This window comes from Notolepis coatsorum (assembly GCF_963971535.1).
Source record: "Notolepis coatsorum genome assembly, chromosome: 16".
Lineage (NCBI taxonomy): Eukaryota > Metazoa > Chordata > Actinopteri > Aulopiformes > Paralepididae > Notolepis > Notolepis coatsorum.
Window position 1 is genome coordinate 72,617,124 of NC_140180.1, and position 14,777 is coordinate 72,631,900.

Sequence of the window (14,777 nt, forward strand, 5' to 3'; positions counted from 1 at the left end):
CACTATAGCAGTAGCTACAAACTAAACCCTCCATCAAGTCACTATAGTAGTAGCTACAAACAAAATCCTCCATCAACAACAACTTACAGCACTCAGGTGGAAGCCTTCTATGTAATTTTTCTTTCTTTAACTGCCAGTATATTTTTCAGTTGTACATTATGTATGTTAAAACTATTAAAAGCATCAGCCAAGTGAATATGTAAAATGTACCTAAGATTATATGGCTCTTAGTCTAAAGCAAGGCTGCCCGAGCCCTTTTCAGGTATTTTTGGCCCTCCTAAGGGCGGGATCCACAAAGAATGGATTGCACGGTGCTAATTGCACCCTTACTTACAATTCATTATGAATTGAAAATTATTGATTGATTGATTGAAAATGTTATTAACAGATTGCAGAATGGGTACAATACAGTACGGCTCAATACACACAATTGTTAAGGGGATGCAGACCAGAGAAATACTTTCATCTTGTTTACATCAGGGTCCCCCATTTTCAATTCATAATTAATTGTAAGTAAGGGTGCAATTAGCACTGTGCAATCCATTCTTTGTGGATCCCGCCCTAAGTGTTTCAGGATGTGATACAATCTTTTATTTTATATTTATTTGTAAGCTATTTATTTATATTTGAGAAGTGATTTTGAAATAACTTGATTGCAGAGAACAAACATTGATTTAAGAACTAAGACAATGTTATATTTACTTTACTAGGTGCTACGTTTCTGAATTGTCAGTGCCCAGTTATATATTCTATAACTAAGGGCCAAATTCAGCCCTTCAAAAATTCAGACCTTCCAAAGTGTTCTAAAGAATTATTAGATATTCAGTTTGGTCTATTTTGGTGCAATTTAGCTATTTGAGAAGGTGTCTTTTAAATGAACTTGTCTATTACAAACACACCGATATTAGACCTAAGATGCTGTTATTTACTTTTATTAAATAATCAATGTTCAGTCATTATTTGGCCTACAACCCACAACCCATGTTACATTTTGGGCCCTCCTTGTCAAAATGATGTTTGTATTAGCCCATAATGAACCCCTGGTCCAAAGGGTTTATATTTTAAATGTACAATTCTCTCAAATAATCTACATCTCAATATCTCCTCCCATCCATTCAATTATATTCCTCTATTCCTTCCCTTTCCCCCATTCTTTCCTCCCTTGCTCCCTCCGCCCCCCATCATCCACCCCTCTGCCCCCCATCATCCACCCCTCTGCCCCCCATCATCCACCCCTCTGCCCCCCATCATCCACCCCTCTGCCCCCCATCATCCACCCCTCTGCAGTCTCCAGCAGACCTGTGTAAGAAGATCCATGCGGGGGATGAAGTGATCCAGGTCAATCACCAGACAGTGGTGAGTCACCGCGGCTAGCCCCCGCCCCCAAATAATTTTTTTTACTGTACTCAAAGGGAATCCTGGGTAATGTAGTTCCACATGTGCTTCCCACTGTATACATGCTGCAAATTTCTCCATTCTGTGACATGTTGAAGAGTTTGTCGAGGTGCATGGAATCTGCAACCACCACTGCTGTTGTCGCCATGGTGCTTTGTGTCTCGTGACTGTGTTGGTATATATAGGCTAATGGCTAATATACGTATATAGGATAATGGCTAATATATAGGCTAATGGCTAATATATAGGCTAATCAGTCTGGCAGGTGTTTGACATTGTATCTGGGACTGTATCAGGACTTCTGCTCAACATAATCTAGGCCAAAGCAGTGTGATTGTCTCACTTTGTCTGCAGTCTGCCACTAAAGTGAGTCACTGAGGGTTTCCGTTTAGATGGTAAATCCGCGTTCTACTTTTAGATTCAATTCCGCTTAGGGTCTATTATCTTCAACTCCAAAAACACTCATCGTATGTTGGCCCATCTTGAGAGGAGCGGTGCTTTGTGGAAGCCACGTGACCGAGTGCGTTCCATGTATTCGGATGCTTTTCCTGTTTAAACTCAAACACACGTGTCTTTTGAGAGGCAAAAAAAGTGTTTCCTCCTTATGTTGGTCTGCAAAGGTGTGTTCTCGTGCGAGTGTGTGTGTATAGTGTGTGTGTATGTGTGTGTGTGTGTGTTTGTGTGTGTGTGTGTGTGTGTGTATATGTGTGTGTGTTTGTATATATATATATATATATATGTGTGTGTGTGTTTGTTGCGTGCATTGCCCGGCAGCAGAGCTGATTGACACATGAGAAAGCTGTGTGTTATCTCTGTCTCTCTCTCTCCCTCGGGGCGATGGCGCGGATCACACCCTGCCACCCTCCTATAGCTCCAACCCGTCATTACCTCCTCAACTAGAATCTCCCCTCTCTGATCCCTCACTCTGGGGGAGGAGACCGACAGAGGGAGGGAGGGAGAGGGAGTGATGGAGAGGAGGAGTGATATGAGTCAGAGTAGGGGGGGGTAATCGAGCGAGGGAGAGCTTGGAGGAGAGAGAGACAGTGAGAGAGAGGAGGGGAAGGAAGATGTAAAGAGGGAATTAGGAAAGTGAGGGGGGGAGGAAGATGAAAGGAGGGGGGGGGGGGGGTGCAGAGGGAACTCTCCAGTCGATACAGTGCTCTGTTTTCTACGAGAACACAGCAAAGGGCCGGTTAGTTCCTCTGACAGCTATCAGCATTACGTCTGACAACTTGAGTCTCCCGGGACTCCCTATTTAAAAACGAGATTAGTGAATATTGAATAATCACATTACGTGGCGTTATAGTGCTCATTACGTGGTGTTATAGTGCTCATTATGTGGTGTTATAGTGCTCATTACATGGTGTTATAGTGCTCATTATGTGGTGTTATAGTGCTCATTACGTGGTGTTATAGTGCTCATTACGTAGTGTTATAGTGCTCATTACGTGGTGTTATAGTGCTCATTACGTGGTGTTATAGTGCTCATTACATGGTGTTATGGTGCTCATTACGTGGTGTTATAGTGCTCATTACGTGGTGTTATAGTGCTCATTACGTGGTGTTATAGTGCTCATTACGTGGTGTTATAGTGCTCATTATGTGGTGTTATAGTGCTCATTACGTGGTGTTATAGTGCTCATTACATGGTGTTATAGTGCTCATTACGTGGTGTTATAGTGCTCATTACATGGTGTTATAGTGCTCATTACATGGTGTTATGGTGCTCATTACGTGGTGTTATAGTGCTCATTACGTGGTGTTATAGTGCTCATTACGTGGTGTTATAGTGCTCATTACATGGTGTTATAGTGCTCATTATGTGGTGTTATAGTGCTCATTATGTGGTGTTATAGTGCTCATTACATGGTGTTATAGTGCTCATTACGTGGTGTTATAGTGCTCATTACGTGGTGTTATAGTGCTCATTACGTGGTGTTATAGTGCTCATTACGTGGTGTTATAGTGCTCATTACGTGGTGTTATAGTGCTCATTACGTGGTGTTATAGTGCTCATTACATGGTGTTATAGTGCTCATTACGTGGTGTTATAGTGCTCATTAGGTGGTGTTATAGTGCTCATTACGTGGTGTTATAGTGCTCATTACATGGTGTTATAGTGCTCATTATGTGGTGTTATAGTGCTCATTACGTGGTGTTATAGTGCTCATTACATGGTGTTATAGTGCTCATTACGTGGTGTTATAGTGCTCATTACATGGTGTTATAGTGCTCATTACGTGGTGTTATGGTGCTCATTACATGGTGTTATAGTGCTCATTACGTGGTGTTATAGTGCTCATTACATGGTGTTATAGTGCTCATTACATGGTGTTATAGTGCTCATTACATGGTGTTATAGTGCTCATTACGTGGTGTTATAGTGCTCATTACATGGTGTTATAGTGCTCATTATGTGGTGTTATAGTGCTCATTACGTGGTGTTATAGTGCTCATTACGTGGTGTTATAGTGCTCATTACATGGTGTTATAGTGCTCATTACGTGGTGTTATAGTGCTCATTACGTGGTGTTATAGTGCTCATTACATGGTGTTATGGTGCTCATTACATGGTGTTATAGTGCTCATTACGTGGTGTTATAGTGCTCATTACATGGTGTTATAGTGCTCATTACGTGGTGTTATAGTGCTCATTACATGGTGTTATAGTGCTCATTACATGGTGTTATAGTGCTCATTACGTAGTGTTATAGTGCTCATTACATGGTGTTATAGTGCTCATTACGTGGTGTTATAGTGCTCATTACATGGTGTTATAGTGCTCATTACGTGGTGTTATAGTGCTCATTACGTGGTGTTATAGTGCTCATTACATGGTGTTATAGTGCTCATTACATGGTGTTATAGTGCTCATTATGTGGTGTTATAGTGCTCATTACGTAGTGTTATAGTGCTCATTACATGGTGTTATAGTGCTCATTACATGGTGTTATAGTGCTCATTACGTAGTGTTATAGTGCTCATTACATGGTGTTATAGTGCTCATTACGTGGTGTTATAGTGCTCATTACATGGTGTTATAGTGCTCATTACATGGTGTTATAGTGCTCATTACATGGTGTTATAGTGCTCATTACATGGTGTTATAGTGCTCATTACGTGGTGTTATAGTGCTCATTACGTAGTGTTATAGTGCTCATTACATGGTGTTATAGTGCTCATTACATGGTGTTATAGTGCTCATTACATGGTGTTATAGTGCTCATTACATGGTGTTATAGTGCTCATTACATGGTGTTATAGTGCTCATTACATGGTGTTATAGTGCTCATTACATGGTGTTATAGTGCTCATTACATGGTGTTATAGTGCTCATTACGTGGTGTTATAGTGCTCATTACATGGTGTTATAGTGCTCATTACGTGGTGTTATAGTGCTCATTACGTAGTGTTATAGTGCTCATTACATGGTGTTATAGTGCTCATTACATGGTGTTATAGTGCTCATTACGTAGTGTTATAGTGCTCATTACATGGTGTTATAGTGCTCATTACGTGGTGTTATAGTGCTCATTACATGGTGTTATAGTGCTCATTACGTGGTGTTATAGTGCTCATTACGTGGTGTTATAGTGCTCATTACATGGTGTTATAGTGCTCATTACATGGTGTTATAGTGCTCATTACGTAGTGTTATAGTGCTCATTACATGGTGTTATAGTGCTCATTACATGGTGTTATAGTGCTCATTACATGGTGTTATAGTGCTCATTACATGGTGTTATAGTGCTCATTACATGGTGTTATAGTGCTCATTACATGGTGTTATAGTGCTCATTACGTGGTGTTATAGTGCTCATTACATGGTGTTATAGTGCTCATTACATGGTGTTATAGTGCTCATTACATGGTGTTATAGTGCTCATTACATGGTGTTATAGTGCTCATTACGTGGTGTTATAGTGCTCATTACGTGGTGTTATAGTGCTCATTACGTGGTGTTATAGTGCTCATTATGTGGTGTTATAGTGCTCATTACGTGGTGTTATAGTGCTCATTACATGGTGTTATGGTGCTCATTACATGGTGTTATAGTGCTCATTATGTGGTGTTATAGTGCTCATTACGTGGTGTTATAGTGCTCATTACGTAGTGTTATAGTGCTCATTACATGGTGTTATAGTGCTCATTACGTGGTGTTATAGTGCTCATTACGTGGTGTTATGGTGCTCATTACATGGTGTTATAGTGCTCATTATGTGGTGTTATAGTGCTCATTACGTTATTGTGCTCATTACGTGGTGTTATAGTGCTCATTACGTGGTGTTATAGTGCTCATTACGTGGTGTTATAGTGCTCATTATGTGGTGTTATAGTGCTCATTACGTGGTGTTATAGTGCTCATTACGTGGTGTTATAGTGCTCATTACATGGTGTTATAGTGCTCATTATGTGGTGTTATAGTGCTCATTACGTGGTGTTATGGTGCTCATTACGTGGTGTTATAGTGCTCATTACGTGGTGTTATAGTGCTCATTACATGGTGTTATAGTGCTCATTACGTGGTGTTATAGTGCTCATTACATGGTGTTATAGTGATCATTACGTTATTGTGCTCATTACGTGGTGTTATAGTGCTCATTACGTGGTGTTATAGTGCTCATTACGTGGTGTTATAGTGCTCATTACATGGTGTTATAGTGCTCATTACGTGGTGTTATAGTGCTCATTACGTGGTGTTATAGTGCTCATTACATGGTGTTATAGTGCTCATTATGTGGTGTTATAGTGCTCATTACATGGTGTTATAGTGCTCATTACGTGGTGTTATAGTGCTCATTACATGGTGTTATAGTGCTCATTATGTGGTGTTATAGTGCTCATTACGTGGTGTTATAGTGCTCATTACATGGTGTTATAGTGCTCATTACGTGGTGTTATAGTGCTCATTACATGGTGTTATAGTGCTCATTATGTGGTGTTATAGTGCTCATTACGTGGTGTTATAGTGCTCATTACGTGGTGTTATAGTGCTCATTACGTGGTGTTATAGTGCTCATTACGTGGTGTTATAGTGCTCATTACGTGGTGTTATAGTGCTCATTACATGGTGTTATAGTGCTCATTACATGGTGTTATAGTGCTCATTACATGGTGTTATAGTGCTCATTACGTTATGGTGCTCATTACATGGTGTTATAGTGCTCATTACGTTATAGTGCTCATTACATGGTGTTATAGTGCTCATTACGTGGTGTTATAGTGCTCATTACGTGGTGTTATAGTGCTCATTACGTGGTGTTATAGTGCTCATTACATGGTGTTATAGTGCTCATTACATGGTGTTATAGTGCTCATTACGTGGTGTTATAGTGCTCATTACGTTATTGTGCTCATTACATGGTGTTATAGTGCTCATTACATGGTGTTATAGTGCTCATTACGTTATTGTGCTCATTACATGGTGTTATAGTGCTCATTACATGGTGTTATAGTGCTCATTACATGGTGTTATAGTGCTCATTACATGGTGTTATAGTGCTCATTACATGGTGTTATAGTGCTCATTACATGGTGTTATAGTGCTCATTACGTGGTGTTATAGTGCTCATTACGTGGTGTTATAGTGCTCATTACGTGGTGTTATAGTGCTCATTATGTGGTGTTATAGTGCTCATTACGTGGTGTTATAGTGCTCATTACATGGTGTTATGGTGCTCATTACATGGTGTTATAGTGCTCATTATGTGGTGTTATAGTGCTCATTACGTGGTGTTATAGTGCTCATTACGTAGTGTTATAGTGCTCATTACATGGTGTTATAGTGCTCATTACGTGGTGTTATAGTGCTCATTACGTGGTGTTATGGTGCTCATTACATGGTGTTATAGTGCTCATTATGTGGTGTTATAGTGCTCATTACGTTATTGTGCTCATTACGTGGTGTTATAGTGCTCATTACGTGGTGTTATAGTGCTCATTACGTGGTGTTATAGTGCTCATTATGTGGTGTTATAGTGCTCATTACGTGGTGTTATAGTGCTCATTACGTGGTGTTATAGTGCTCATTACATGGTGTTATAGTGCTCATTATGTGGTGTTATAGTGCTCATTACGTGGTGTTATGGTGCTCATTACGTGGTGTTATAGTGCTCATTACGTGGTGTTATAGTGCTCATTACATGGTGTTATAGTGCTCATTACGTGGTGTTATAGTGCTCATTACATGGTGTTATAGTGATCATTACGTTATTGTGCTCATTACGTGGTGTTATAGTGCTCATTACGTGGTGTTATAGTGCTCATTACGTGGTGTTATAGTGCTCATTACGTGGTGTTATAGTGCTCATTACATGGTGTTATAGTGCTCATTACGTGGTGTTATAGTGCTCATTACGTGGTGTTATAGTGCTCATTACATGGTGTTATAGTGCTCATTATGTGGTGTTATAGTGCTCATTACATGGTGTTATAGTGCTCATTACGTGGTGTTATAGTGCTCATTATGTGGTGTTATAGTGCTCATTACGTGGTGTTATAGTGCTCATTACATGGTGTTATAGTGCTCATTACGTGGTGTTATAGTGCTCATTACATGGTGTTATAGTGCTCATTACATGGTGTTATAGTGCTCATTACGTGGTGTTATAGTGCTCATTATGTGGTGTTATAGTGCTCATTACATGGTGTTATAGTGCTCATTACATGGTGTTATAGTGCTCATTATGTGGTGTTATAGTGCTCATTACGTGGTGTTATAGTGCTCATTACGTGGTGTTATAGTGCTCATTACGTGGTGTTATAGTGCTCATTACGTGGTGTTATAGTGCTCATTACATGGTGTTATAGTGCTCATTACATGGTGTTATAGTGCTCATTACGTTATGGTGCTCATTACATGGTGTTATAGTGCTCATTACGTTATAGTGCTCATTACATGGTGTTATAGTGTTCATTACGTGGTGTTATAGTGCTCATTACATGGTGTTATAGTGTTCATTACATGGTGTTATAGTGCTCATTACATGGTGTTATAGTGCTCATTACATGGTGTTATAGTGTTCATTACATGGTGTTATAGTGCTCATTACGTGGTGTTATAGTGCTCATTACATGGTGTTATAGTGCTCATTATGTGGTGTTATAGTGCTCATTACGTTATAGTGCTCATTACATGGTGTTATAGTGCTTCATTACATGGTGTTATAGTGCTCATTACATGGTGTTATAGTGCTCATTACGTGGTGTTATAGTGCTCATTACGTTATTGTGCTCATTACATGGTGTTATAGTGCTCATTACATGGTGTTATAGTGCTCATTACGTTATTGTGCTCATTACATGGTGTTATAGTGCTCATTACATGGTGTTATAGTGCTCATTACGTGGTGTTATAGTGCTCATTACGTGGTGTTATAGTGCTCATTACATGGTGTTATAGTGCTCATTACATGGTGTTATAGTGCTCATTACGTGGTGTTATAGTGCTCATTACGTGGTGTTATAGTGCTCATTACATGGTGTTATAGTGCTCATTACATGGTGTTATAGTGCTCATTACGTGGTGTTATAGTGCTCATTACATGGTGTTATAGTGCTCATTACATGGTGTTATAGTGCTCATTACGTGGTGTTATGGTGCTCATTACATGGTGTTATAGTGCTCATTACGTTATTGTGCTCATTACCTGGTGTTATGGTGCTCATTATGTGGTGTTATAGTGCTCATTACGTGGTGTTATAGTGCTCATTACGTGGTGTTATAGTGCTCATTACGTGGTGTTATAGTGCTCATTACGTGGTGTTATAGTGCTCATTATGTGGTGTTATAGTGCTCATTATGTGGTGTTATAGTGCTCATTACGTGGTGTTATAGTGCTCATTACGTGGTGTTATAGTGCTCATTACGTGGTGTTATAGTGCTCATTACGTGGTGTTATAGTGCTCATTACGTGGTGTTATAGTGCTCATTACGTGGTGTTATAGTGCTCATTATGTGGTGTTATAGTGCTCATTATGTGGTGTTATAGTGCTCATTACGTGGTGTTATAGTGCTCATTACATGGTGTTATAGTGCTCATTACATGGTGTTATAGTGTTATAGTGCTCATTACGTGGTGTTATCGTGCTCATTACGTGGTGTTATAGTGCTCATTACGTGGTGTTATAGTGCTCATTACATGGTGTTATAGTGCTCATTACGTGGTGTTATAGTGCTCATTACGTGGTGTTATAGTGCTCATTACATGGTGTTATAGTGCTCATTACATGGTGTTATGGTGCTCATTACATGGTGTTATAGTGCTCATTATGTGGTGTTATGGTGCTCATTACATGGTGTTATAGTGCTCATTACGTGGTGTTATAGTGCTCATTACGTGGTGTTATAGTGCTCATTACGTGGTGTTATAGTGCTCATTACGTGGTGTTATGTGGTGTTATAGTGCTCATTACGTGGTGTTATAGTGCTCATTACATGGTGTTATAGTGCTCATTACGTGGTGTTATAGTGCTCATTACGTGGTGTTATAGTGCTCATTACGTGGTGTTATAGTGCTCATTACGTGGTGTTATAGTGCTCATTACGTGGTGTTATAGTGCTCATTACATGGTGTTATAGTGCTCATTACGTGGTGTTATAGTGCTCATTACATGGTGTTATAGTGCTCATTACATGGTGTTATAGTGCTCATTACGTGGTGTTATAGTGCTCATTACGTGGTGTTATAGTGCTCATTACGTGGTGTTATAGTGCTCATTACGTGGTGTTATAGTGCTCATTACATGGTGTTATAGTGCTCATTACGTGGTGTTATAGTGCTCATTACATGGTGTTATAGTGCTCATTACATGGTGTTATAGTGCTCATTACGTGGTGTTATAGTGCTCATTACATGGTGTTATAGTGCTCATTACGTGGTGTTATAGTGCTCATTACATGGTGTTATAGTGCTCATTACGTAGGCCTATCCACATATTTAGCTCACTGGGGCCTCATGTCTATGTATGAGCCCCCCCCCCCCCCCCCGCCCTCCAGGAACGGGACACAGATGTACAGTCTCTTTTAGTGGCGTTTCCTCTTTTGAGGCAAAATGTTGTTCAAATAACAAAGTGATTGTTTGAAGAGGCAACGTGATTATGAGGTAACAGCATCTGGGAAGATAATGAAGACCCTTGAGGATTGAGAAGTATATCCGGCAGCAGTTTATGCTCTATTACTATTTTGGTAGGTCTCCCTCCCTTCTCTGTCTCTCTCTCTCTCTCTCTCTCTCTCTCTGTCTCTCTCTCTCTCTCTCTCTCTCTCTCTCTCTCTCTCTCTCTCTCTCTCTCTCTCTCTCTCTTTCCCTCTCTCCATCTCTCCCTCCTTCTCTGTCTCTCTCTCTCTCTCTCTCTCTCTCTCTCTCTCTCTCTCTCTCTCTCCTCTCTCTATTTGCATAGCGGAACAGCCATAAATTGGCCTTGATTAGGAAAGAAGAGGCTGTACTATGGAAGCTTAGCACCCTGTGGCCATGAGAGGTAACTGCACCTTGAAAGTAAACAAAAAAAAGATTCTTCAAGGTAACTTTCACATTGTATGAAGCGAGACAGTAGAGTTGTATACATTTTGTGGCGCTGGTCCTGCTCCACCAGAAGAGCTTGTGTTTCTTGCTTCGCCGTGGAGACAGGTTTCTCTCGGTCAGCCCAGCTCAACCCACCTCTGTGGTGGAAGAAACAAATCTTTTTTCATGAACAAGTACATAGGCTACATAGCGCAGGTGGTTTAACTGTGGTATACGGCAAAAGTGCGTGTGCGTGTACATGTATGATGTATGGTGGTTCTCCTTCAATAAGGTCAGAGCCTTATTGTGTGTGTGTGTGTGTGTGTGTGTGTGTGTGTGTGTGTGTGTGTGTGTGTGTGTGTGTGTGTGTGTGTGTGTGTGTGTGTGTGTGTGTGTGTGTGTGTGTGTGTGTGTGTGTGTGTGTGTGTGTGTGTGTGTGTGTGTGTGTGTGTGTGTGTGTGTGTGTGTGTGTGTGTGTGTGTGTGTGTGTGTGTGTGTGTGTGTGTGTGTGTGTGTGTGTGTGTGTGTGTGTGTGTGTGTGTGTGTGTGTGTGTGTGTGTGTGTGTGTGTGTGTGTGTGTGTGTGTGTGTGTGTGTGTGTGTGTGTGTGTGTGTGTGTGTGTGTGTGTGTGTGTGTGTGTGTGTGTGTGTGTGTGTGTGTGTGTGTGTGTGTGTGTGTGTGTGTGTGTGTGTGTGTGTGTGTGTGTGTGTGTGTGTGTGTGTGTGTGTGTGTGTGTGTGTGTGTGTGTGTGTGTGTGTGTGTGTGTGTGTGTGTGTGTGTGTGTGTGTGTGTGTGTGTGTGTGTGTGTGTGTGTGTGTGTGTGTGTGTGTGTGTGTGGCCTCTGCGGATGCCTCCAGACCAGTGTAGCTAATCAATGACTTGACTAGTGCTGTGAGCTGGAGACCAACCGCTCGGCCCCACAAGGAAACACTACAGTCAGCACTTTAATACTGGCTTCCTTCCCTTATACTTCACCTCTCTCTCTCTCTCTCTCTCTCTCTCTCTCTCTCTCTCTCTCTCTCTCTCTCTCTCTCTCTCTCTCTCTGTGTGTCTCTGTGTCTCTCTCTCCTCTCTCATTCTCCCACCCTTTCTCTCTCTGTCTCTGTGTCCCTTTCTCTCGTTCCCTCTCTCCCCATATACTCTTCTCTCTCATTCTCCCACCCTTTATCTCTCTCTCTGTCTCTGCATCCCTTTATCTCCCTCCATCTCTCCCCATATACTCCTCTCTTTCTCTCTCTCTCTCTCCCCTCTCGTTCTCCCTCCCTTTTGCTCTCTCTCTTTCATTCCCTCTTTCCCCTCCCTCCCTCTCCCTCCCTCTAGCCCTGTCTCTCTCCTTCTCTCTCCTTCTCTCTCCCTCTCTCTCTCTCTCTCTCTCTCTCTCTCTCTAAATCTAAGGAGTCCTCTCTCTTACCATGCATCTGCTCATTAGAACCACAGCATCTCTTCTCTCCATCCATCCTTGTTAGAGAGAGGGGCTTTCTCACCAATTGGGCCCAGTGGGACTGCATAGCGCAGGGTGGCGTGACTTTACAAACACTGGTCTGAAGAACAGGGGTAGTCACACTGAAACACAGGGGTAGTGAGACTGAAACACAGGGTAGTCACACTGAAACACAGGGGTAGTGAGACTGAAACACAGGGGTAGTCACACTGAAACACAGCGGTAGTCAGGCTGAAACACAGGGGTAGTCAGACTGAAACACAGGGGTAGTCAGACTGAAACACAGGGGTAGTCAGACTGAAACACAGGGGTAGTCAGACTGAAACACAGGGGTAGTCAGACTGAAACACAGGGGTAGTGAGACTGAAACACAGGGGTAGTGAGACTGAAACACAGGGGGTAGTCAGACTGAAACACAGGGGTAGTCAGACTGAAACACAGGGGTAGTCAGACTGAAACACAGGGGTAGTCAGACTGAAACACAGGGGTAGTGAGACTGAAACACAGAGGTAGTCAGACTGAAACACAGGGGTAGTCAGACTGAAACACAGGGGTAGTCAGACTGAAACACAGAGGTAGTCAGACTGAAACACAGGGGTAGTCAGGCTGAAACACAGGGGTAGTGAGACTGAAACACAGGGGTAGTCAGACTGAAACACAGGGGTAGTCAGGCTGAAACACAGGGGTAGTCAGACTGAAACACAGGGGTAGTGAGACTGAAACACAGGGGTAGTCAGACTGAAAACACAGGGGTAGTCAGACTGAAACACAGGGGTAGTCAGACTGAAACACAGGGGTAGTCAGGCTGAAACACAGGGGTAGTGAGACTGAAACACAGGGGTAGTCAGACTGAAACACAGGGGTAGTCAGACTGAAACACGGGGGTAGTCAGACTGAAACACAGGGGTAGTCAGGCTGAAACACGGGGGTAGTCAGACTGAAACACAGGGGTAGTCAGGCTGAAACACAGGGGTAGTCAGACTGAAACACAGAGGTAGTCAGACTGAAACACAGGGGTAGTCAGACTGAAACACAGGGGTAGTCAGACTGAAACACAGGGGTAGTGAGACTGAAACACAGGGGTAGTCAGGCTGAAACACAGGGGGTAGTCAGGCTGAAACACAGGGTAGTGAGACTGAAACACAGGGGTAGTCAGACTGAAACACAGGGGTAGTCAGGCTGAAACACAGGGGTAGTCAGACTGAAACACAGGGGTAGTGAGACTGAAACACAGGGGTAGTCAGGCTGAAACACAGGGGTAGTGAGACTGAAACACAGGGGTAGTCAGACTGAAACACAGGGGTAGTCAGACTGAAACACGGGGGTAGTCAGACTGAAACACAGGGGTAGTCAGGCTGAAAACACGGGGGTAGTCAGACTGAAACACAGGGGTAGTCAGGCTGAAACACAGGGGTAGTCAGACTGAAACACAGGGGTAGTGAGACTGAAACACAGGGGTAGTCAGACTGAAACACAGGGGTAGTCAGACTGAAACACAGAGGTAGTCAGGCTGAAACACGGGGGTAGTCAGACTGAAACACAGGGGTAGTGAGACTGAAACACAGGGGTAGTCAGACTGAAACACGGGGGTAGTCAGACTGAAACACAGGGGTAGTCAGGCTGAAACACGGGGGTAGTCAGACTGAAACACAGGGGTAGTCAGACTGAAACACAGGGTAGTCAGACTGAAACACAGGGGTAGTCACACTGCATAATGGCAGCTTTGGCAAAGACAGGCAAAACTGCTGGCAGCTTTACGGCTCCCAGGTGTGGCACTTGTGTAGGAACTGTGTACGTGAGTAGTGCACAGGTGTGGCTGTTTATTTTTAGCAGTGAGGCAGCTATGGTGATTTGAGGTGTGTGTGTGTGTGTGTGTGTGTGTGTGTGTGTGTGTGTGTGTGTGTGTGTGTGTGTGTGTGTGTGTGTGTGTGTTGTGTGTGTGTGTGTGTGTGTGGTGTGTGTGTGTGTGTGTGTGTGTGTGTGTGTGTGTGTGTGTGTGTGTGTGTGTGTGTGTGTGTGTGTGTGTGTGTGTGTGTGTGTGTGTGTGTGTGTGTGTGTGTGTGTGTGTGTGTGTGTGTGTGTGTGTGTGTGTGTGTGTGTGTGTGTGTGTGTGTGTGTGTGTGTGTGTGTGTGTGTGTGTGTGTGTGTGTGTGTGTGTGTGTGTGTGTGTGTGTGTGTGTGTGTGTGTGTGTGTGTGTGTGTGTGTGTGGTGTGTGTGTGTGTGTGTGTGTGTGTGTGTGTGTGTGTGTGTGTGTGTGTGTGTGTGTGTGTGTGTGTGTGTGTGTGTGTGTGTGTGTGTGTGTGTGTGTGTGTGTGTGTGTGTGTGTGTGTGTGTGTGTGTGTGTGTGTGTGTGTGTGTGTGTGTGTGTGTGTGTGTGTGTGTGTGTGTGTGTGTGTGTGTGTGTGTGTGTGTGTGTGTGTGTGTGTGTGTGTGTGTGTGT

The 14,777-nt window shown here is 42.7% G+C and overlaps 1 protein-coding gene across 1 annotated transcript in view; it reads left to right on the forward strand.

The window, feature by feature from the left end:
* LOC311243244 (connector enhancer of kinase suppressor of ras 2) overlaps positions 1-14,777 on the forward strand; it is a gene marked incomplete at both ends in the record, with an annotated part of 192,895 nt that overhangs the window by 124,992 nt on the left and 53,126 nt on the right. The window contains 1 exon segment of the mRNA XM_084332391.1: positions 1,288-1,356. Coding sequence (XP_084188517.1) covers positions 1,288-1,356 — 69 coding nt within the window.